At 43.3% G+C, this 24,554-nt stretch overlaps 1 protein-coding gene across 3 annotated transcripts in view; it reads left to right on the forward strand.

Moving 5' to 3' along the window:
• The window catches only part of Kif13b (kinesin family member 13B), a 159,657-nt gene that overhangs the window by 62,885 nt on the left and 72,218 nt on the right, over positions 1 to 24,554 (forward strand). For all 3 annotated transcript variants that reach the window (XM_021181269.1, XM_021181270.1, XM_029469046.1), the window contains exons 6-13: positions 498 to 678; positions 5,678 to 5,765; positions 8,097 to 8,231; positions 10,433 to 10,545; positions 11,579 to 11,690; positions 20,160 to 20,372; positions 21,508 to 21,618; positions 22,518 to 22,652. In XM_021181269.1, coding sequence (XP_021036928.1) covers positions 498 to 678; positions 5,678 to 5,765; positions 8,097 to 8,231; positions 10,433 to 10,545; positions 11,579 to 11,690; positions 20,160 to 20,372; positions 21,508 to 21,618; positions 22,518 to 22,652 — 1,088 coding nt within the window. The remainder of the gene's footprint in view (positions 1 to 497; positions 679 to 5,677; positions 5,766 to 8,096; positions 8,232 to 10,432; positions 10,546 to 11,578; positions 11,691 to 20,159; positions 20,373 to 21,507; positions 21,619 to 22,517; positions 22,653 to 24,554) is intronic.

A 24,554-nucleotide genomic window follows, 5' to 3' on the forward strand; every position in this document is an offset into this window, starting at 1 on the left:
CTATTACAAAAGGGCAGTAAGCTGATTTGCCCTGAAGCCCATGAGTACCTGTGACTTTTGTATTTTGATTTCAGTAGTTAGGAGTATCTATATAACATATGTTTCTTTCATTCTTCTCTTCCTTCCTTCCTTCCTTCCTTCCTCCCTCCCTCCCTCCCTCCCTCCCTTCCTTTATTCCTTCCTTCCTTCCCTGATCCATGGTGATTATTGGAGGCTGGCTTTGAACTGACCCTCCGTCCCCTGTCTCCTGCTGGATGAGAGGCTCAGGCCATCCTGCCTGGCTGGGCTTTTTTCTTTCTAGACCACGTCTACTTTTGTTCTATACAAGTAATGGGAAGCTTCTGAATGTTCCATCCTTACTGTGCTCTTCTTACTTTATGTACATGGATATTTGTTATATTTTGCTAAGTCCTAAAAATTGATTGTAGTTATTAGAAAGAGGATTAGATGCCTTAAACTTCTCCAAGAAGTATTAATGGCTGCTCTTTGTCTTTCAGGGTCTGGAAAGTCTTACACCATGATGGGCACCGCTGACCAACCTGGATTAATCCCAAGGCTCTGCAGTGGACTCTTTGAACGAACCCAGAAAGAGGAAAATGAAGAACAGAGTTTTAAAGTCGAAGTGTCGTACATGGAGATTTATAATGAAAAAGTCCGAGACCTTCTTGACCCCAAAGGGTAAAATGTGGATGCTTGAGTGCTGTGTCTTTCTGCAAGCAGACATAACAGACTGCGGCTTCACAGAGTTTGTAACTGAACTGTAGTGGAGGATGACCTAGCTCTGCTGTTCATATTTATGTTTATGTGACTTATGTTTACAAGGATCAGCTCCCCACGGCCAGTTCTGGGTCGTTAGAGCTGGGAGAGTGATGATTCAGGTCTGCACTGTGCCATGCTGCCTGTCCTCTCATCACCTAAAACCACAGACAAAACAGGTGACGAAAGTGGTCATTTAGGATGAGTGTGGCTGAGCCTTCAGTGACACAGACTCTTTTTTTTTCTTTCTTTCTTTCTTTTTTTTTAAGGCAATAAATTTTGGATTTCTGTGGTTGGTTTCAGGCCTGAGGGGGAAGCGAGGGGTGAGGTAAATGCAGAGTTTGGAACCTGGTCTTAAAATAATCTGAAAGTCCTCCCTCCCACTTGGGGTAGGAAGTGCCATGACTTCATGGAGTTGACTTTGAAAGAGAACTGCTTCAGAGTACAAGGAGGCCCTCAGAATCCCTTTGTTTACCCTGCAGCCAGGAGGGAAACAAGCAGAGAGAGGTAGCTGAGGAACCTGTGTACTGCAGAGCAGGGACGGAGACGGGCCAGGGGGGAGAGGGAGTGAGGAGCAGTGATTGTGGCTGTGGCTGTGGCTCATGTGAAACCCCATTAACTGGGTCAGAGAGCCATGGGGTTACAGCCCAGGAGGGCATAGTGAGCTGGGTTTGGATCAGGAAGGTGGCCCAGGAAAGATGATATGAGAGGCAGAGAATCCCAGTGAGGCTTAAGCAAGAGCAAACAGATCTCAGTGCCTCACAGCCATCTTTCTTTGGCCAGTATGCCCTTCAAGCTGGGGCTTGAATTGGTACTTGATACGGCTGTCCAAACTTTACCTACTCACTGTTTATCAAGTCATTCTTACAATGGCAGGCACCGTGCAGTTCAGAGAAAGAGCCCATAGTCTGGAGAGAATGAGTTTTGCTAACAAGTTAGAACAGTGTGCAGTCTGCTTTTTGCTTGTGAGGGATGCCAACACAAAATAGAGGGCAAAAGGGAAAGATGGCCTCTCCCAGAGCCCAGAGAGGATTCCACGGAGGTGCCTGGTGGCCCTGTGCTGTAGGAGTTTATCCACTGAGAAGTGAGGTGAGACCAGCCTGTGCCAGCCTGTGGAGGTGTCTGGTTGTCACCCATTTACAGGATGATCAACATTCAGTGCAGCTGGAGGATAGGGTGTGTAGAGCCAAAATGTTATAGCAGGAGGCCAGAGATGGGTTGCCATGACTCAGGTACCCATATTTTGCTCCCTGTACATTTTTTTTTTTTTTTTTTTTTTTTTGGTTTTTCGAGACAGGGTTTCTCTGTGTAGCCCTGGCTGTCCTGGAACTCACTTTGTAGACCAGGCTGGCCTCGAACTCAGAAATCCACCTGCCTCTGCCTCCTGAGTGCTGGGATTAAAGGCGTGCGCCACCACGCCGGGCTTACATTTTTTTTTTTAATTCTGCCTTCAGTGCTTTTCTTGTATTTTGACCTCTGCAAAGACGGCCACTTTCCCTGAGATCTAGCTCAGACCTACACTTCCCAGAAACAGTAAACTGGCTGGCTTCATTGCTTTTCATACCTGATTCACCTAAGTGAACTGGCTTCAGTGCATCAGGTGTGCTTTGTCTTTAGTGCTCTCTTGTTTGTTTGGAGTTACAGAGCTCAGGAGCCAGGTCCTCTTGTTTGTGGTTGAGCAGGTTCCTTGCACCTTCTAGGAGAACTATATAGGGAATGTGTGATGCTATCACACAGTGGCCCACAGGGCTGTTGTGAAGATTGAGAGCATGATATGCTCCAGGTCTCAGAACTTGTAGCACACAGTAAGCACTTAACACATTCTAGCTGTGGGTTTTCCTGCGGAAGTTTCTAGAAGATTAAGAAGAAAAAAAACCCCCTTTTAAATGTAAAAACTTGTATTTATGTGTATACATGTATTTCTGAGTGTAGATCACATTTGCAGTGGAGGTCAGAGGAGGGTATGGAATCCCCTGGAGCTGGAGTTACAGGTAGTTATGAACAGTCTGATGTGTGTACTGAGAGCAGAACTCCAGCCCCCTGCAAGAACAGCAAGCACCCTTAACAGCTGAGCCATCTCTCCAGAGCCTATAAACATTTTTGTTTCTGAAAAGTTAAAATAATGGATTAAAAGTAGTAAATCAGATTTCATTTCACCCAGAGTATTTGAGAAAACTTCATTCTTAAAATTCAAGCACTGACTTTATTAATTCAGTGACTATAATGTATATTAATGAAATCTTGTTTTGCTTGAGACATAATGTGGTAGATATACATTGTTTTTAAGAAAAAGGGGCCAGGAAGGCTGGAGAGATGGCTCAGTGGCTAAAAAAGCACTCCTGCTCTTTCAGAGAACATGGGTTCAATTATTAATATCTACCTGGTGGCTCACATTGTCTGTGACTCCAGATCCAGGGGAAGTCTGTCCTCTCCTGGCCTCTGTGAACACTGTATAAATTGTTCGCAGATGTAGACAAAATACCTGTTCACATAAAAAGGGGCATGGCACTGAGGAGACAGCTTAGGTTGTAAAGTGCTTGCTGTACAAACATGGGGACCTGAGTTGGATTCCTAGAAATCTTTTTTTTTTTTTTTTTTTTTTGAGACAGGGTTTCTCTGTGTAGCCCTAGCTGTCCTGGAAACCACTCTGTAGGCCAAGCCTGCCTCTGTCTCCCAAGTGCTGGGATCAAAGATGTGCTTTTTTTTTTAATTTAAAGATTTATTTATTATATGTAAGTACACTGTAGCTGTCTTCAGACACTCCAGAAGAGGGCGCCAGATCTCGTTACGGATGGTTGTGAGCCACCATGTGGTTGCTGGGATTTGAACTCTGGACCTTCGGAAGAGCAGTCGGGTGCTCTTACCCACTGAGCCATCTCACCAGCCCTGTTAGTGCTTTTTTTTTTTTTTTTTTTAAATTGTGTGTGATCTGTGCTCTATGCTTGTAATCCCAGTATTGAGGAGGCAGAGACAGGCATACACCTGAGGCTAAAAGACCAGCTGGCCTAGCCAGTCATCAAGATTAGGTCCCAGTGAGAAACCCTCTCTTAAAAAGTAAGTTGGAAAACATCCAAGGAATGACACCTGAGGTTGACCTCTGGCCTCCATAGGTATACCTGTTCACAGACGTGCCTACACATGCACATATACCCACATACATACACATACACAGTTTTTTTTTTTTTTTTAAGGGAATACTGAAAGGCTAGAAGTTAATAGCAGACTGCATCCTGGTGTACGAGCTGAGCAGCAATCTTGTGCTGTGTCTGCTGGAGCTGAAATCACATAATATTACAGGACCACTTGTCAGCATCTGCATTCATGTACCATTGAACCCAGGATGCTAGAGATTCTGAATCCATTAGAAATACTGAGGTGTGGTCCATATGCTGGAAGACAGGGAAGCTTTTGGGTGGCAGAGCCATTTCCTGGTCTCCCCACTTTGCTGAACTGTTCGTTTACTCATCCAGTACCTCTGCTTCATTCCCATACGGTGGATGGAGTAGATAGGGTTCCAGGTTCTCTGTGACCTGTACTGTCTCCAAGCCCACCCTACCTGTTCTCTCTCTCCAAGCTCAGCTGATACCTTGCAAGTCCTTGTTGGTACCTTACTTTTGTTTCTACTTTGTTAGCCAAGTGTGTTAATTCTCTGAGTGACTCTTAGGTGCCAGGGATTATAGTAAGAACTGTGGACCCCGAAACTATTATTAATACAAGGTATTCTTTTCTTCTAGAGCCCAAAGTCTACTAGGCAAATAAATGGTGATCTCTGGTAGGGATGAGCAGACTCGGAGACAAGGCTATGGGGGGGACAGATTGTAAAAGAGCACGCGTGTTAGATTGAGGAGCATGACCCTTACAGTGTAGCAAAAAACACCACAGAATTTTAAGCACTCTAATTCATTATTTATTTTGAAAAGACAACCCCTCTCTATGGCCAAATGAACACATAGTAAAAAGTACAGATATAAACAAACAAAAAAACTATAATCACTCGGGATTTCACTATTAGTCAGTATTCTTTTTAAAAAATAATTTTTATAAATAGTACTTTCATTTATAGAGTACAGTTTGGGTATTTTGGGATATGTAGACATTATGAAATGACTTCCTGTATCTTTTACCTTAATTGTCATTTTTCTATTTTTATGATGTGGTGTGAACAAATGAGAACCACCCCCAGCAATTTTGAAATAATGATTTACACGATGACTGCTGTAGTCACCATCCTGTTGGTGGGTCTTAGGGTTTACCCCTCCTGACTAAAACTTGGTGCTCTTTAGCCAGTGCCTGGACAGGTGTTCCTGGGATTCGCTCAGAACCCTGAGGGGGCCACAGCTCCATGTGTGCTGGGAGGTTTGGTTTAAAAACCAACAAACGTTTACTTTTTGTATTTGTTGAAACAGTCATACTTTCCCCCTTTCCTCTGGTGTGTCAGTGTGATAACGTGTGCAGACCCCCTTGTTAGGACAACCAGACAAGTTGTAGATAAGATCTCCACTGTGCCTTTAAATCTCTCTTTAAAACAAAGGGAGAGCCCTTTGTTGTCTTTGTATCTTTGTTCACAGCTGAGTTAGGCTTGTGGTTTTTCTTTCTTGTGTAGTTAATACTTACAGAGCTTCTGTTTTGAGGCTGGTTCTGTGATATGACAAGGAGATTGTTGGTATTTATTTGACTCTGCATTCTTTGCAGTAGTAAATAGACTTCCCACGCTTACCCTTTTGAGCGATGTGGTATTTTGCCACATTATCAAGCTTTTCTTCTCAGCAAGGATTTTAAAGTTAGGTTTAAATCTTTGCAGGATCCAGTGATCTGCTCTTCTGTATTAGGGGGTCTCTCTAGAAGTGCGTGTGTGTGTTTCTGTGACGCACAATTGAGTCTTTCTAAAAGTCTCTAATGGACCTTGTCTCTGTCGTGACAGAAGCCGTCAGACGTTGAAAGTGAGAGAGCACAGTGTGTTGGGACCCTACGTGGATGGACTTTCTAAACTGGCTGTCACAAGCTACAAGGTAACAGCATCCTCTCTGTAAGGTGCTTCAATTGACTGCCATTTTGGCTCATTACATTTCTTTATTTTTGGATAGTTATTTAAATTTTATTACTTTGATTTGATGTATGAGTGTTTTGCCTACATGTATGCTTGTGTACTGTCTGTGTGTCTGATGCCCCTGAGGCCAGAAGAGGGCATCAGATCTCCTGGAACTAGAGTTACAGACAGTTTTGTGAGCTGCCATGTGAGTGCTGGGAATGGAACTCAGGTTTTCTGGAGTCATCTCTCTGGTCCTGTGCTACATTTTTAAAATTAAATTTATAATACCAACACTTAATAATTCTCTTTCTACAAAAAACTTCAAAGTGATAATGGGGAATAGTCAGTAAATGCCAGCTACATTCAGTGAGGCCTCTGGATCTTCAGAACTAATGATCCAGAATGGGCTTGGGAAAGTTTTAGAAAATGTTTTGCCTATGTTGATATTTTTGAATCTAATGATTTTGCCTTGAGATTATTTGTTATGTTGAAGTTTTTACTAAATATCATTCTTTTTAATATATCATTCTTTTGTCATAGCAAAACTATGACATGAAAGTTTTCTATATGTTTGGCAACTTTAAGATTGTGTTCAAGCATATACATCATAAAAAAGTAACAGGATTTTCTGTTTCTGTATGGATTACTGCATGTTGTGTTATGCATCCTTAGTGTTTAGGAAAGTACCTGTTGGTGTATGATGGGTGTTTTCAGTATACATATGAATGAATGGATCTAAAACTAAGCAGTCATTTAAACAATGACATAGTCTGACATAGGCACTCCGAGGCTGGTGTCATGGCTCCAAGCTGTTGGGAGGGACGCAGGTCCTTCCCTACTCCACAGGGAGATGCTGTACTATGTGTGCTCTGCTAATGCCTCTTATAGTAGACATATGATGGCGTGTCTGCTTCCACTAAGGAGGGTCACCCAGATGGTCTGCTTTACACTCAAGTTCATCATGTGGCCAGGCTGGGCTGCAGAGACCTGGGAAATACAGCCTCTTATCTCTGCCTCAGCAGACTTAGTGGAAGAGAGATGCCTTCACTGGAAAGAACACTGAGTGGTGGGAGGCAACTGAGCAGCACTTCCACATATTCCATCTCTGCTTCCTCATCTCACACACCCCTGGAGAGGACTTTGCTGTGTGTGTGTATTTATTCATTACTGCTGCGGTGCCAGGCATTAGACCCCGGCCTCGTGCATGCTAAGCAATTGCACTGATCTTGGGCTCCATTCCCAGCGTAGGAGATAATAATTTGTGTTGTAATTAATGAAGCCAAACTCTAATTGCTTCAGTCACTTTTTCAGAGCTTGTAGCTTTTGTGGGGTGAGGGAAAGACAGGATCTCACTGTGCTACCCTGAATGACCTGGGATTGTTGCATAGATGAGGCTGGCCTCAAACTCTTAGAGATCCACTTGCTTTGCTTCCTGAGTGCTGGGACTAAAGGTGTATGGCCTTAGCGCATAGCATTTGGAAAAACTGAGCCAGCCTTGGTGACATAGCCATGTCTTTGCAGCTCTTTAGGAGGCTAAGGCAGTAGGATGGAGAGTTCAAGGCCTGCTTGGGCTACAGAATGAGTTTAACATTCAGCCCGAGCAACATATTTAGGCCCAGTCTCAAACAAACAAACAAACAAACAAACAAATATTGAGCTAAAGATAGCTCAGTGGTAGAGCATTTATGTAGTGTGTCTGAGGCCTTGAGTTCAATTCCCAGAACTGCCTTTCTCCCCGCAAACCATAGCAATTTTTCTAGTATCCCAGCTTTATGCTTTTTTTTTTTAATCGGTAATACCAAACATATACATAATGTGTTTGGGTAAAGGGGTTAAACTCTTATATTTTGTTTTTTATATAATTTGTTTTGGTAATAAGCTTGTATTGCTTTTACAATTAAAGGCATTTATTATTATTGTTTGGCTCTCATCTTATGTCGCTCAGAAGTATTGTGTCTAATGCTGTGCATGGCACACCTGTGATACAGTACTGTGGAAGCAGAGGCAGGAAGATCACAAGATTGAGGCCAGCCTGAGCTATAGAATGAATGTGAGGGCTAGCCTGAGGTACCTTGTAAGATCCTATCTGTGGGTTGAGGGAGTCTAGCTTCTAAACTTGTTTGTGTCAAAGCTGCCATGTGCTTCTGTGTCTGCAGTGAGTGAAGCACTTTAGTTGGCCCTTGAAAATAGTATGGGCTCTTATATTCTTGTGGAAAAACAAAATATAACCTGCAAAAACTTGGGTGCTTGTGAGAGGGGTCATGCTTATTCACAAATAATGAGTAAGTTCCTGTGACCTGTTTTCACTTAGGATATTGAGTCTCTGATGTCTGAGGGCAACAAGTCTCGGACAGTTGCTGCAACCAACATGAATGAGGAAAGTAGCCGTTCCCATGCAGTCTTCAAAATCACCCTGACACATACTCTGTATGATGTGAAGTCTGGGGTGAGTAGCTTCTGAAATGATCATGATTTAGTCCAGTGGCTCTCAACCTTCCTGATGCTGTGACCCTTTAATACAGTTCTTCATGTTGGGGTGACCTCTAACCATAACATTTTTGATGTTACTTCATAACTGTAATTTTGCTACTGTTATGAATTGTAATGTAAATATCTGATATATGATCCTCAAAGGGGTTGTGACCCACAGGCTGAGAATTACTGGTTTAGCCTATTCTCTTTGCTAGCTAAATTGAAGGCCTGATCCAGACTATTGGTCAGGACTCAGGACAGAAGATCCTAGCAGGAACAGAAGCTGCTGTACTGTAGCTACAGCACTGTTGGAATACCCCAAGAGGGTTGGGGTCTATAGCCACTCTAGGAGTCACTCCTAAAACCACAAGGGACACACATAGCTTTATTCAGGAATAAAGAAATTGCTTCTGTCAGTGAAGCTGCCTCTTAGCACCCGGAAGTTGTAGAATGTCCTGAAAACTTAGATTTCATGACTTCCCTGATGGCAGAAAAAAGGCCAAGGAAGACACTTAACTTCTGCTTTCCAGTCTTTAGCAAGAGGGTCTAAAGGAGCAATGTCATATCCTGCGGCCTGGCTGCAAGGGAGTCTTGGACTAGGCATAGTTCCCACTCTCCAGCAAGAGGACAGTGAGGCTGAATTACACAAGCTGCTTGACCTGGCCCAGCCACTTTATACCCAGATGGCTGTTTTCAGTGGAGACACCTTTGCCGGTATCCCTGCTGCTAAACAGCCAAGAGGTCAAGGAGCAGCTTGTGTTAGGGAAGAATGCAATGCCATAGCAATCATTGAATGTGTAGAGCACCCTTTGAGCGTTTGGTTGGAACCTTGTGAAGCTGCTGAGGCCTTTGGCACGTTGAACATCTGCTGGTAGCTCACGTGTTCGCTCTCTCTCTCTCTCTCTCTCTCTCTCTCTCTCTCTCTCTCTCTCCATGTGAAGAATGATTTCCCATGTCCATCCCTCAGGACCTCACTCTCAATTATGTGAAGCAAAAGTAACGTGGCGAGGTGCTTCATGCTAGCAGGCTTCTCCTTTGCTGAAAAATAATGTTTTTCCTCCACATCAAGATCAATGTCAAAACCAAAAAGTTCTCTGTCGTTGATTTCCTTTTTAGAGTAAAGCGAAACAAAAAACGTAACATACTAAAGACTTTCTTTTCTTTTATTATTATTATTTTAATTTCTTTAATGTATCTAAGTAAACTATAGTTCTCTTCATGAACACCAGAAGAGGGCATCAGATCCCATTACAGATGGTTGTGAGCCACCATGTGGTTGCTGGGAATTGAACTCAGGACCTCCGGAAGAGCAGCCAGTGCTCTTGATTGCCGAGCCATCTCTCCAGTCCGGACTTTTTTTTTTTTTTTTAAAAACGTAAGTATTTTTGATCTGGGAAGCAAAATATCCCTTTGTAATGTTTATTTATGGAAATGTATAAATGTACTTTTGCAGTGCTGAGAGCAGAACCCAGGGCCTTCTGTACGCCAGATAAACATTCTGCCAAGAGCTACTTTCCCAGCCGATGAGAACAGATTTTAAAGGAAAGTTTCCACAGTGCTTGCATCCATAGCCTCTGACATCGCTGTCTTATGTTCTGTTTTGCTGATGAGGTAAAGCATAAAGCATGTCACATGTTCGATCTGGTGGAAGAAGACACCACTGTCAAAGACCACAGCAAATGTGGAAAAGTTAAGCTGATCAGCTGAATAAGATAAAAGTGTTTAGAAAATGTTTTTGACTTTTTGAACAAATTTGTCACACAAAAGTCGGATTCTTTGTTTTTGTTTTTAATATTAGCCAAGAATGTAAGTATTTTGTCTTGGGCTAACATTTATGAAATTTTAAGCATAGTTTTAAATCATTAAACTTTTTATTTTATAAGCACTTTTGTTTATATCTCTGAAAACTCTACCAATTTCTCCAAAATGTTGCATTTTATAGCATTTTTCCTGAGGTCATCATCTTCTTCCTTGTTTGCTCACTACTGGGTTAGCAAATTGTGTAAGTTTTGTGCTAGGTGGTAGTTTCTGCAGTGTTTAGTGCCAGCACAAAATAATTTTTGCAGTAATGACAGATAGCTTTGGCAAAGGCCGGAGACAATAAGCCATTCAAGGGAGTCAGCCTGTTCTGACCACTCATTAGCCTTGTGTAGCATGTGTTGGTTTTCTCTGCAGACATCTGGAGAGAAAGTGGGCAAGCTGAGCTTAGTGGATTTAGCTGGCAGTGAACGAGCCACGAAAACTGGAGCTGCGGGTGACAGGCTGAAGGAGGGCAGCAACATCAACAAGTAAGCGTTCCAGGATCACATTCTTGAGTCACTCTATGGGGCTGATAGAAAAATGGGGGAACATCTGGGCTTACAGAATAAGATGGTTCTGGAACGATTGAGGCAATGATGAGTAAGCAGTTTGGATATTTTTTCTAGTGTTTTCTATGGCCTAGGCTCATTTTCTCATCTGTGGAGTTGTTTGATGGAACTGGCAAGCACAGCCCTCAGTCAAGTCAGGACTTCTCAACAATGGCCCTATTGACACTGGGCTTAAATGACTCCTTTTCCTGTGGGTGGAGGATGTTGTATATTGCGGAATGTTTGATAGAACCCCTGGTGTCCTCTCACTAAGTGATCCACTGACTCTCTTTTGACCCCCAGTTGTGACAACCCAGTCTCGTCCTTGTGACTTGCTGTTATCCATGGAGCATAGTCATCCTCCACTGGTTCTCGGCTGTGTGAATAGACACTGTGCCAGCCACATTGGGCTGTCCCTTTTAGTCTGCTGTTGTATTTGTCAGTATCTCAGAACCAAGACTTTATGAAGTAGTGTTCCATTTGCCAGCTCCATCACATAGTTTTCCCTCAAGCTAAATCGTTACTTCTTCATGGGTTCAAGTCTTCCCTTTCTTCAGGGCTCCTAGAGATATGAGGTGAGACATTAGCCAGCAGGTGGGAACTACGGAACACTTCTCCAGCACTAGGGTGTGCAGATGTCAGCTTGTTAGCACTTTTGCTCTAATCAGTATTTTACCCTGAACACCCTTCTTGAAGGTGTCTGTTGGTTATATTATTATCTTCACCCTAGTTTTCCAGGTCACATATTTTATCTGCAAAAATGAAAAATAAACAGTGCTAAGTATTTTTATTGTCTCAAGTAGCTCAGATGGCCAGTAGCCTTTGGGAGCTCGGTCTTCAGATCAGACAGCAAAGTGCTGACCACAGCACTCGTTACATGCAGCCAAGGGCACCTGGCTGCTGTCCATCCGTGCAACTAATGTGACATTCGATATGTTCTGGCTTAGATAATTGTGCTTTTTGTTCCATGCAGGTCCCTCACAACCCTGGGTCTGGTTATCTCTGCCCTGGCCGATCAGGGTGCTGGCAAAAACAAAAATAAATTTGTTCCCTATCGGGATTCAGTTCTCACATGGCTGCTTAAGGTGAGTCATTTTCTTTGTCCTTTGTTAGTGTTTTAGTTAGTGATCCTTTTGCTTCAACAAAACACCATGACCAAAAAGCACGTCGGGGAGGAAAGGGTTGATTCGGCTTATACTTCCATATTGCTGTTCATCAACAAAGGATGTCAGGACAGCAACTCAAACAGGGCAGGAACCCGGAGACAGGAGCTGATTCAGAAGCTCTATAGGGGTGCTGCTTACTGAGTGGCTCCTTATAGCTTGCTCAGCTTACTTTCTTACAGAGCTCAGGACATCCAGTCTAGGCATGCCACTGCCCATAGTGTGCTGAGCCCTCTTCCATCAATCACTAATTGAAAACTGCCTAAGAGCTGGACCTCATAGAGATTTCCTCAACTGAGGCTCTTTTCTCTGTTGACTCTTGCTTGTGTCACGTTGACACAAAACCAGCCAGTTTTTAGCATTTTTCAATGGCAGAAAGGAAGAACAAACAGTAGGTTAGTCAATTCTAGGGACCTTGTCTCCATCTGTGTTCAGTTGTATAGCTTTTAGGCTTGTGAACAGTTTCAGTTTTCAGGAGCAAGTGTCAATTTCTTGCTAGTGTATAGCATTCTTGTCCTCCAGAACCTGCATGGGAAGTGGTTGTTGAACACAGAGTGGCCCCTATATATTGAGGGGCAGAAGGATCAAGTGGTGAGGGCACAGTGTGGTCACTCACAGTGTCCCCTGCCTCATGTCCTGCTCTGTTCTGCTCACAGACACCTTTGATTAGCTTGAGCTCATTTTCCGTTTCATTCTCCCCGAGCCTTTGTTTTTTCTACTTTGCAAAGCTTCAGCTAAGTGTAGAGTAGAAACACAGCCACTTCTCCACTGTGGCAAACAATCAAAAGAAATGTGAAAGGAAAACATCCATAAGTGCCCCAAGGGAACACAAGGAAATGGAGACTGTCACCCGTGGTGAGCCAAGAGCACAAAGGGTTACCTTACTAGTGTGTTGGTGATTCCACAAAGGATGGGTCCCCTGGGGTCTTCCTGAAGGTGGTGTGGGAAGTGGACATCAGGCTGGGGATTAGAGCTTGTAATAGGTGACAACTTTGTAAAGGTGTCAGAGTGGAACAAAAACTTTTGCCTTTCTCATACTCTCCATGATTCACTGGAAACAGAGAAGCAGGCACTGGAGATGTGGTACGTTGTTTAGAAGAGTTCTGCTCTTCTAGAGGGCCTCAATACAATGCCCAGAATCCATGTAGCTTAGCTCACAGTTGCCTATAACCCCAGTTCCAAGGGATCTGACACCCTCTTCTGGCTCCTAAAGGGGCTGAACTCACCTGCCGAAAGCTACACATATAATTAGAAACAAGGAAATAACTTTTTGTGTCTGGCGTAGCTTAGTGATGGCTCATTTTCTTTTTTTTTTTTTTTTAAGATTTATTTATTTATTATATGTAAGTTCACTGTAGCTATCGTCAGACACTCCAGAAGAGGGCGCCAGATCTCGTTATGGATGGTTGTGAGCCACCATGTGGTTGCTGGGATTTGAACCTCGGACCTTTGGAAGAGCAGTCGGGTGCTCTTACCCACTGAGCCATCTCACCAGCCCATGGCTCATTTTCTCATTGATAAAAATGTACTGTACTTATTATCTCTTACTATAGTGAAGCAGGGGCCCCAGGGAACTTAGTAAATGTTGGTTGCCACCGTTGACTGAATCACTGTTTAGAGATCAGCCGTTGAAGTACTTTCAAAGGGAAGTACTTTCTCCTGACTATACACACTCAGGATTTTCTCCCTGCACTCACAACAGGGTTTCTCTGTGTAGCCCTGACTGCCCTGAACTCACTCTGTAGATCAGGCTGGCCTCAAAGTCTTCAGAAAGAAAATCTGATAATATTCTTCTTCCTCGGACTTCCAGAGAGGCATTTCAAGTCATGCATAGCCATTCCCTTGATGTGCCTGATTTAAAATCAGAGTCTACATAGTCACTGTGACTTTAGTTAAAACAACAGGCAATCGCCTCTTGTTGGTTCAGTTCAGTTGCTGTCCATAAAGCTGAGCCTGTTACCCCTGTTGATGAATCAGGGGTCAGACAGCCATGTCCATGCGTGGCTGGTTTATGTGAACTGTGCTCTTAGTAAAGATTCATTGAGGCCCTCCATTTGATTTTGCCTGTTTTTGATTGAAAGTAAGGGAAGATGTTTGTAATATGCGAAGAATGAACCAAAGATGTAATTGCAGCTTCTTTGTGATGATTCAGATTAAAACTAAAGCATGTTTGTTCAGTTTCTATTATTTTTTTCTTAAAGGCTTGTATTTCCTGTTTTATATATTTGATGTTTGCACCAAGAGTCTAAGTAGGGGGATCTAAAAACTTTGTCCAGAGCTGTAATGTTTGCCCCTCCACCTCTACCCAGTGCATGGATTCTTGTTTAACTCCTAGTCTACTCCCACCCCACACCTGCTGATTGTCTTTCAGTGTTGGTCTAAGATTAGCACACCCCCAGCAGGACTTCCATTGAGCTCATAAAATGGATTACCTTTAAAGAGATGAATGTGTATATGGATGTACCAGAGGTCATACTTGGTGTTGTCTTCTTTGACTTTTGAGCCAGGGTCTCTTCACTGGGATCCGGGGTTAGGAAGTTAGGCTCAGCTGAGTGGCCAGTGTGCTCCAGTGATCTGCCTGTTTAACTCCCCACTGCTGAGATTACAGTCCTCTGCCACCACACCAGGATTTTTATGTAGATGCTTGGGAGTGAAGCATACTTGATGTTTATCAAATGTCTGAATGTGGATCTCCTAACTCCAAGTGTGGCTATGAGTGCCTAGCTCCTACTTTGTGAGCTCTGACCCCACTTTTATTCTTTGTTTCTTAGTTTTTGAGACAGGGTAGTTTTGAGTCTGTATAGTTTGGCTGTCCTGGAACTCACTGTGTAGACCAGGCTGTCTTTGAACTCACAGCAATCTGCCTGCCTTTGCCTCCTGAGTGCTAGGATTAAAGGCTTGCACCACCACTCCCTGGCCCACTTTTAATTTTTTTTTTTAAGATTTATTTATGTATTATGTACACAGTGTTCTGCCTGCATATATGCTTGTATGACAGAAGAGGGTGCTAGACCTCACTATATAGATTGTGAGTCACCATGTAGTTGCTGGGAATTGAACTCAAGACCTCTGGAAGAGCTGTCAGTGCTCTTAACCTCCGAGCCATCTCTCCAGCCCCCACTTTTATTCTTAATGTCAATTCTCTAGTGGATGTCATGTGGATCTCTCACTGAGCTGACAACCATTTCCCTTGGACCTTCTTTGTCCAATCCACTCTTCTGTTTCCAAATTCACAAGAACTTTAAGTCTTTTTAGTAACTGTCCTCCAGGCCCTTAGAATCAAGGCCAAGTTCTTTAATGAATGGCTTCAAAGGCCCTTCCCAGCTGACCTCTCGTCCTAGCTGTGCTCTCTGGCTTTGTAGGCTCTAGGCGAGTGAAGATGGCTGTCGTGCGTTAGCGTTTTATTCTTACTTGTCACTTCCTGCTCCTCTCTCCTCTACCTGCCAGTCTGGAGTGTCTTCTCTCCTAGGTTCCTTCTGCTCTTCGTGCTTCTAGACCCTGGGTTTAGCTCTTACACAGCATTGCCTCTCCTATTAGATGGCAAACCCCACAAGAGGGGGAAGAGCAAGCAATCCCAGCTCTGGTCTGCATTAGCACGCTGACCTTCATTTGGTAAGTCTCTCGGCTTTTCTGGGTCTCAGTTTCCTAGCAGCACAATGAAGTAATTCGATTAGATGATTTCAGAGTTCTTTCAGCTTGAAAAGAAAAATTCTGACTTCTAAAATGAAATTTCTTCCCAGTGTCCATTTAATTTGCATCGCCACATTTGAAACAAAGCTTGTCTGATGTGCTTAATTAAGGAGTAAACAAGAAACTGTAAACTTTCTCTTGGATGCCTGCCCATTCTTTTGCTACATTTTCCTTTTTGTTCAAGACAATGTGAGCATATTGCTGCTCACATTGGTCATTTGGTCATTTGGTAAATCAGGCATGGGGTGTGCCCAGTTTCCTTTTCTCTGCCGACGCATGCAGTGGCAGCTTGCTTTCACCATTGGTGGTTATGGTTACAAGTCCTGTTTGTCATTCTTGTTTGCTGTGCCCATGGGTAGACTGTGCAGTAACCCTTAGGGGGATGTCTGGCATCGCTGGTAGGTGGAACCACAGTCCTTGAGACTTTCCTATCCTGAATGTGCATGGGCTCCTCATGACAAACTGGAGCACTGACAATGTGAAATTAGTGTCTAGGAGTGAAAAGAATCAAGCAGTCCTGGCTGTACTTCTCGAAGTCCAGATTGGTTACATTTCTTGCCTTTCTATACATAAGAGCATATTTTCTTCAATATAATTATCTCTCTCTCTCTCTTTTTTTTTGAAAAACAAATTTTTTAGTAATGGAAGAGTAAGCATACATATATATTGTTTTTGATCGTATTGAGCTGTTGATACCTTGTGAATTATTTTGTTCCTAATGTCATGACAGAATAATTTGAAGTGGTGTCAGGTGATCTGACTCAGCCTGTAGGCCTGTAGTTGTGGCTGCCTGATGTGCTTGTTGTGGGTGTCTGTGTGGGAAGGGAGGTGTGTTTGAAGTCACGGTGGAAAATCCTGGGGTGGAGTAAATACCCAGTTTGCTAGGTCTAGATTCTTAGGCATGTTGTTGATGTGTTTGTTTGCTTGTTTTTGTGTTTTGTTTTTTAGAACAATCCTGCTTTCCTCTCTAATAGAGTGGGGCTGCTAATAGTTGAATTCACAAAAGGCAGAGAAATGTATAAAACTACAAAATTCTCTAAAAAAATTATATGTGTTAAAATTGGAAAAACTATATTTTTAAAATTAAGAGTTTTCTAAAGGTGAATATTGGCCAAATCTAAGTCAGCTTTCTTGTTACGTAGTGAATATCTCTGAATTTTAAGACTCCGTTGTTCACTGAGGTCACATTTCTGAAAGGGGATATTGAATCTTTATGTGTTCATGTATGTGGGTCTATGTACATGAGTGTGTGCATGTGGAATCCAGAGGACAACCTTAGATTTTGTTCCTCAGGCTCTGTACACCTTTAAAAACATAATTTTAGAGGTTTTATTTGTATGAATATAATGTTGGCCTGTGTGAGTTTATATGCACCATGAGCATGTAGGAGCCGGCAGAGGGCATCAGAACCCCCTGAAACTGGTGGTATAGAGCACCTTTTGGGTACTGAGGACTGAACCCAGGCCCTCTGTGAGAGCAGGAAGTACTCTGAACTGCTGAGCAACCTCTGCAGGCCCTTCACTGTTTTTGAGACACATGGGGCTCATCTAGTAGGTCAGGCATGGCCGCAAGTTCTGGGGATCTACCTTTCTCCATGGGATTGTAGGTACATACTACCATGTTTAGCTTTTTACATGTATTTGAAGCACTGAATTCAAGTTCCTGCATTTGCAAAGCAGGCACTTTTGTGATTAAGCGTTCTCTCAGCTCTGAATATTTTTTATGTGTGTGTATGTAGTGTGTGTGCACATTTGTGTAATTGGAAACATGTATATATGGGTGTGTGTGCACTTTAGTTGGTGTTGGGTTTTTTCCTGTATTGCTCTCCACTTTATACACTGGGACAGGGTCTCTCACGTGAACCCAGAACTTACTGATTTAGTGTGTCTAGCTGTCTTTCTTCAGGGAGCCCTGTCTTTGCATCCCATGCTCTGGGATTATAGGTGGGCTGCTGTCCACTTGGCTTTTACACGAGTGCTGGAAATCTGCTCTGATCCTAATGCTTGTATGGCACGTCCTTTCCCCACTGAGCCATCACCCCAGTCCTGATTCTTTTATATAGTTTAGTTTTTTTATAATGTTCCCAAGTGTTACATGGTATAGAAATGCTATCTACTGACCTGTAACATCTTACTCCACAGGCAGTTTTAAGTGCTTGGAGCCAGGGCCCTATGAGCTGTAGTTTAAGTATAAGCCAAGGCTGTAATCATCTAGAGGCCTGAATCAGGTGTGAGAGTGTTGTCACTTCCATGATGATAGGCAGAACTCAAGGACCTGCTTCCATTTTCACTCCTGTGGGTCTCTTCGTAGGGCCACCTTGCTCCTCCTGAGAGCAAGAAGGAGTGCTAAACAGAGAGCATCACCTGCTTTTAATTCAATATCAGAGATGACATGCCACCACCTCTGTCACCTTTGCTGTTTTGCCAGTTAGAGGCCAGTCTATAAATGCTGACCATCCAAGGGAAGAGCCAGCACTAGTTAGGACTCAGCAGGCTGTGATGCCTGAGAGTCTCTGCAGAAATGGGGTGACCTTTAACATCTTTTGCATGGTCAGTGGAGTGGGAGTTGATTTAGTAATTTAAAATTTTTTGAGGGTGGCTAAGGACCAGCCTCAGCTTGGAGAGGGGTTCTGAGAGAGGGGTGTTTGGGAGAGGTGAAAACAAACCACTGCAAGTCAAATCATGGGTCGAAGCTGGCAGCCTCTGCTCTGTGGCTTCTCAGCCTGCTTGCTTCCTGTTCTGCTTTCTTCCCCTCTGATCTGCTTTCTTTCTTTCTGTCTGATCTGCTTGCTCTGGAGACCTCCAGACAGCTCTCTCTTTCTCTTTTGCTCTTGCTCTTGCTCTCGCTGTTCTGCTTTAGACATTTTTCCAAACACTTCTCTCTTGCTATTCTAAAAAATTTCTGTTAGCTTATCTCCTGTAGATCATAAGCCCAGTCTTTTATTTTACATATCAACCCAGTCTTTTACTCCAGGTTTCCTTTTAATTATCCTATGAATCACCATCCTGTGACCCCAGCCTCTTAATTCTTAGGAGACAGCAAGCACATATGTTCATTTAACATTGCAAAAGAATTCAGAGATCTGTCTGCCTCTGTTAAACACAGCCAATAAACTAGCTGGGTGGGATCCTGTGCTGAAATTACCATTTTTACCAAACCTGAACCTGGATTCGATGACCTTGAATTTAGGAATCTGCTTGCTTTTGTATCTTTTTTAACAAACTGGTTCATAGTCTAGCTGCCTTTGTTTCTTTAGATTTATGAAGCCCCTCACAAAATTCATATTGCATACTTGAGAAATATTGCAAATTTTCAAACTCATGTTTTTAGAGTTCTTTTCTACAGTCTTAAGGGCTGTCCTGAAGGTCCCAGTGTACACCATTTTGCTGAGACATTAGCCACACCTTCACCTCCTAGATTCTGTCTCTGATTATCATGGAGTCATTAACATTGGGGGGGGGGTAGAATTCCTTGAAGGAGGAATATAAAATATGTACATTATTATATAAACAAGCCTTAAGCCTACAGCAGCCATTGACACTCCTGGAGGCCCACATCTACTGGTCCTGTCAAAGGGGCACAGATTATGTCACTTTGTTGCTGGACCAACAGGATTTCCCTTTTTCTTTTCAGGCCTGAGATAGATATATGTAACCTAGAGCATGTGTGCCCCGTGAGCGCTCTGCAGTCACATAGCTCATTATTTTTGATGTCCTGACTAGCATTCGCTTTCCTGACTGTTGGAAACAGTTACTGGGCCTGCGGATGAATAGCTTCTTTAGTACTTTGAATGAGCTTTGGGAGCCATTGTGTAGAGCATGTGTTAGTTTCTAGAATGCTAGCAGAGGGAAGAAAACGGAGCTTCTGGAACTCAGCTTCTGGTGGGATTGGATTGGATTAGACTAGAGGGCTCTAATCCTCCCTTAGGTTTCAGAACCAGACAAGGTTCCCAAGAACTTGTTTGTACCATGAGGACAGGCCACACTGTGGAGGAGAGTGTAGGTGAGCCTCCTTGGGGCTGGGAGTGTGGCTCAGTGGCACAGTACTTGCTGAGTGCAGGAGCCCTGGGTCCCATCCCTAGCACTACCAAATTCCCCAAAGGAACTGACACCGTGCATGTCTAGTTCCTCTGAGGTTGGTTAGCAATTGACGTCTTTTCATTGTGAGCAAAACTGCTCAGAATGGTATCACATTGCTTATTAAATGGGTTATACTATCTCTGGATTAATTTTTACTTAAAAAATAGACTGTAATTTGTTGGGTTTTGTTATTCTTTCTTTGAAAAAAAAAAAAAAGAAAGGATTTGTGGTTGTTTGTGGTTCCTTTTGTTTGTTAAGAAAAGTAGTTAGAGCTGGGCATAGAGGTGCTGTTAGTTCCAGTGCTCTGGAAGCAGAGGCTGGCAGATCTTTGAGACTGAGGCCAACATGGTCTATAGAGAGAGTTTCTGGACAGCCAGGACTACATAGAGAAACCCTGTCTCTAACCCTGCCACTGCCACCACCCCCAGCCCCCTCCAAAAAAAAAGTTATTGGCAGAGAAGAGACAGTTCAGGGTTGAGCCTCATGGGGGTCTGCATGTGAACCCCTATTTTGTCTTAAATGTGTTTGGTCTTGAACTGTTTTATTCTTTCAGATTTAACTTTCTTCTTATGTGATATCTTCGTCCAATTTAAAAGACTCCTCACTGTTTTCTTCCTGGTAGGACAGTCTGGGAGGTAATAGCAAGACCGCCATGGTGGCCACTGTGAGCCCCGCTGCAGATAACTACGACGAAACCCTCTCAACCCTGAGGTACGCAGATCGAGCAAAGCACATCGTCAATCATGCTGTGGTGAATGAGGATCCTAATGCTCGGATTATCCGAGATCTGCGGGAGGAGGTGGAGAAGCTCCGGGAGCAGCTGACCAAGGCAGAGGTAGGAGGAGTACTCGGTAGGAGCTTCTTTTTCTTTTTGGCTGTTGAAAAGGATTGTATAGGAGAGATTAAAGGGAGTAGGAAAAGTTTGTCTTTCCACTTTTGTTGAGACCGCTGACAGACTAGAATGTGAAGGGAGAAAGAGAAACAGTAGGAAAATGTGATGTAATTTGTGCAGAAACTGACTGCGCTTATAGTCATGGGGAGGGAATTGGATTTCTCCCCTGGTTCGTTAGCCTGCGGTCAGAACAGAAGACATCCTCTCCTTTACAGCTCACCCCTTCCTGTTTTGGGTGTGTTATGTTCGTAGAGCAGCAGTGTGAACTCTCAGGACAGAAGTAGAGAAGTCACCAGAGCGGTGCAGTGCTCCTTCTGTGGGAGGAGATGCTTAGGTTCTGGAGCGAGGTTTGAAGATCACAGTGTAAGCATGAAGTGTCACACCCAGGGCTTGAGCTGTGCTTAGTGTTTCTGTCCCAGGGACTTGTCTGTGGAGCTGACACCATGGCCCTTTCCTGTCCCATTACTCTTGTTCTGGTAGAAAGGCAAGAAGTTTTGATTGACATGGTCACAGCAGTTACTGTAATCATGTTTGGGTTTTTTTTTTTTTTTCCCTACTGAATTTTATCCTGATTTTACAGTTCTTTAAGAATCTTGGGGCTGAGGTTTCTGTATTTCCTTTATTTATGTCACCATCTGGTTATTTCTCTGTCTTAAGACCAAGTGTTATTAACACTGTCCAGTTTGCAACATGTTCACATCTAACTTACATAGCTTTGAGTAAATTCTTGAAATCAACATTAGACAGAGATTGGGATGCAGCATGCTTTTGAGTCTAGGTGTACAACCTACTAAAATTAAATCATTAGTTCTTTACAAGTGGCTTGGAGCGTGTAGCTTCTTAAATGTAATGGGATCCTCACGGTAGGTCGGAGGAAAGTTGTCTTTCTGGATGTGCCCCGGTTGCTTCGGTAGGTCTGTAGTCCCCCAGCACAGGCTCTGTGGACCTTGAAGACCGCCACCTTGCTGGAGTGGTGGAGGGCTCAGTGACAGGTGACAGTCTCTGCCCTTTCCCATCCAGCTGATTGTTCTTTCCTGGCACTGAGCAGTTATGCCATGAGGTGACATTTTGTTTTTAGGCAATGAAATCTCCAGAGCTGAAAGATCGCCTGGAAGAATCCGAGAAACTCATCCAGGAAATGACTGTGACCTGGGAGGAGAAACTAAGGAAAACTGAGGAGATTGCGCAGGTTTGTGCTTGGGGCGATTGGCTATGGGACTCAAGCGGTGGTGGAGATTGAACTTGAGACCCCATGCATGCTAAGCAAGCACCCCACTACAGAGCTATGTATTTTCATTAAGAATTCATACATGCATACAATGTATTTTGATCATAGGCACCTCCCACTTCTTCTCCCTAACTCTGTTGTTCCCATACTAGTAGATGTGTGATCATTCACTGGGACATGACTTTCCTTCCCTCAGCAGCCATCAGCTGTCACTAATTTAGGGTAGAGGGATTCCTGAGCCCCTACAGCCTCCATTCTGGAATGTTGACTGACTTGATCTTGTATGGAGTCAAGCATAGCTCCAGGGAATTCAGGACTACAGTGGCCCTGCCGTGACAAGGACACTGTTTCTCCTCGCTCCTTCCCAATCCCTGGCTCTTACAATCTTTCCGTCTCTACTTCCTTGATGGACCCTGATCTCGTCGGGGAGGGGTTAGATATAGATGTCCATTTTTGCCAAGCCCTACTTTTTAACTTTTAAACTTATTTTTATGTTTTAAATGTACACTGTTGTGGAGCTGGCCAGTGTCTGATGGCCATGACCTGAGAGGAGACATTAAACTCTGTGTAATTCATGGTGGCACAGGAAGGAATGTGAGTGTGATAAGATGTGAAGGAGAAGACAGGGGCAGCTTGAAAAGCCTTGTAAGCTTTATAGAGGTGACCTTCACTCTTGCAAACTGGAGATGTTTTATACATTTTGGAAAAAGAAAAATGTGATCATCTTTATGTTTCTCAAGAATACTTTATTTGTAGGTAACATTGAAGGATAAAGATATGATGGTCTTCTGAGACTGTCAGATCCTCTGTGTCTTGCTGCCTCTGTGCCGGGAATCACCACTTCTCTGGTGTGTTTGCAGGAGCGGCAGAAGCAGCTTGAGAGCCTTGGCATATCTCTTCAGACTTCTGGAATCAAGGTTGGGGATGACAAGTGCTTCCTGGTTAACCTGAATGCTGACCCAGCTCTGAATGAACTCCTGGTATACTACTTAAAGGTGAATGTCCTGCCTTCACAGAGCTGGAGCACTCTGTGAGATGTGGAGAACCGTGGTCCTTACCAATTGCTTTGAATGATGTCATTGAACTACTTCTATAAAAAGAATATTCTGATATTATTTCTAGCAAGTTAAATAATATACCCACCATTATTTAACATAATTTATAGGAAGTACTTTCTTAAACATAAGTGGAAATAATTAAATTTCTTACTTAGCAACACTTGATAGGAGATTGGTATTTCCATTATTTTTTAGGAAAAATTTAACAGTTAAAATATCAACCTATTAAAAAAACCAAAAGGAGCACAGATCACCTAGACACTCGGAGGATCAGAGTATGAAACAGAAAGCCAAACATAGTACACACTGAAAACTGAAAACCCCAGAGACTGAAGAACCAGGCCTTTCCACATCAACCATTAGCCAAGAGCATGCCCCATAGACTCGCCCCAGGCAATTTGATGGAGGTATCTTCTCAGTTAAGGGGTTTCCTCTTCCCAGAGGGCTCTAGTTTGCTTCAAGTTGACAACTGATAAACAAACAAACACCAACCAAGCATCACAGCTTCTCATTGAGGAGGTGCTGGGATAATTGCTTAGTGTCATTTTGACAAGTCCCCCTTTTTACTGAGTGTATTATATGATGTTTGGCAATGCTGTGAGTTAAATAATGTCTTTACACAAATACAAATGTGTGTAGATCAAGTGCAGAGTCAAGGCTTTTCTGGTTCTTTACACTGGAGGAGGTTGCCTCTGGCCAGTTTCCTGGGTTCATGTGAAGATTGAATATATAGGCAAATTTTATAGACAGAAACACTGCACAGTTCTAATGAATTCCGTATTCTGCTTCTCCCACATGCTATTTGGGTGTGATGCTCATAAAAGACCTCTCCTCCTTTGAGATCGTGTCTCTCTTTGGTCTGACATTCACCAATTAGTCAGGATTGCCCGGCAGGTGAGCCCCAAGAACCCTCTTGTCTCTGCCTTCTTAGGACTTAAGTAGCAAGCATACCTGGAATTTGTAAGTGGGTTCTAGAGTCCAACTCAAGTCCTCATGTTTGCAAGACAAAGAATGCTCTCTCTCTCTTTCCTAGCCCAGCATCTTAAGTTAGAACAGAGGCTGCAGGCACTATGGACTTCAGGAATATCCATAGTAGAATGGGACTGAGGCACACTGACTTAGGTTCCCAGAGTCTGGAATTAGTTCTGTTTCAGAAATGATACAGTCCAAATTATAGGATGAACAGAAAACCAAAACAAAATAGCCCACAAAAAAGCAACCTGGTTGATGTCTGTTCTATGAGTAAAAAGTTCAGTTTTAATAATTTTATCAGTAGCTGTTTGGAAAGGGACTTTTGGAGAAGTCAGGACACTGCTGGCCCCTTGTGTGGAGGAGCTGCTTCTCTTCCAGCACGGTTAGCCCCAGTTGGGCTCACCCGATGGCAAGATCATACTCATGACACGGCACATTCAGAAGGAGGAGCTTAGTCCAAGAACGATCTCTTTTTAGAAAATGCCACGATGTGGGATGTGGGAATCTGGAGGCTGCACTTTAAGTCAGTTTGTGTGGATGCGACTTCAGATGTGATGACCTTACCTCTAGGTGACTCTCCCCACATCATCTCTGATATCCTTCCTGTGTTCAGGCTATAGGAGTTTCTCCTCTAGAACATGCCCCTCCATCTATATCCTGCTATACCTCATACTGTCAGCTTTTGGAATCCTTACACAGATAGAGACACAGTCCCTCACTAACTCACCCTATTTTGCTTACCTTTTATCATCTTAATGTAGCTTTAGGTACTCATTAGATAACCTTTTGTGTGGGGTGGGGTGGGAGGAGGAGCATGTTTCTGAAACTGGGTCTCAGGCTGACCTTGAATTAACAAGCTTCCTGTCT

Source organism: Mus caroli, chromosome 14 (assembly GCF_900094665.2).
Source record: "Mus caroli chromosome 14, CAROLI_EIJ_v1.1, whole genome shotgun sequence".
Lineage (NCBI taxonomy): Eukaryota > Metazoa > Chordata > Mammalia > Rodentia > Muridae > Mus > Mus caroli.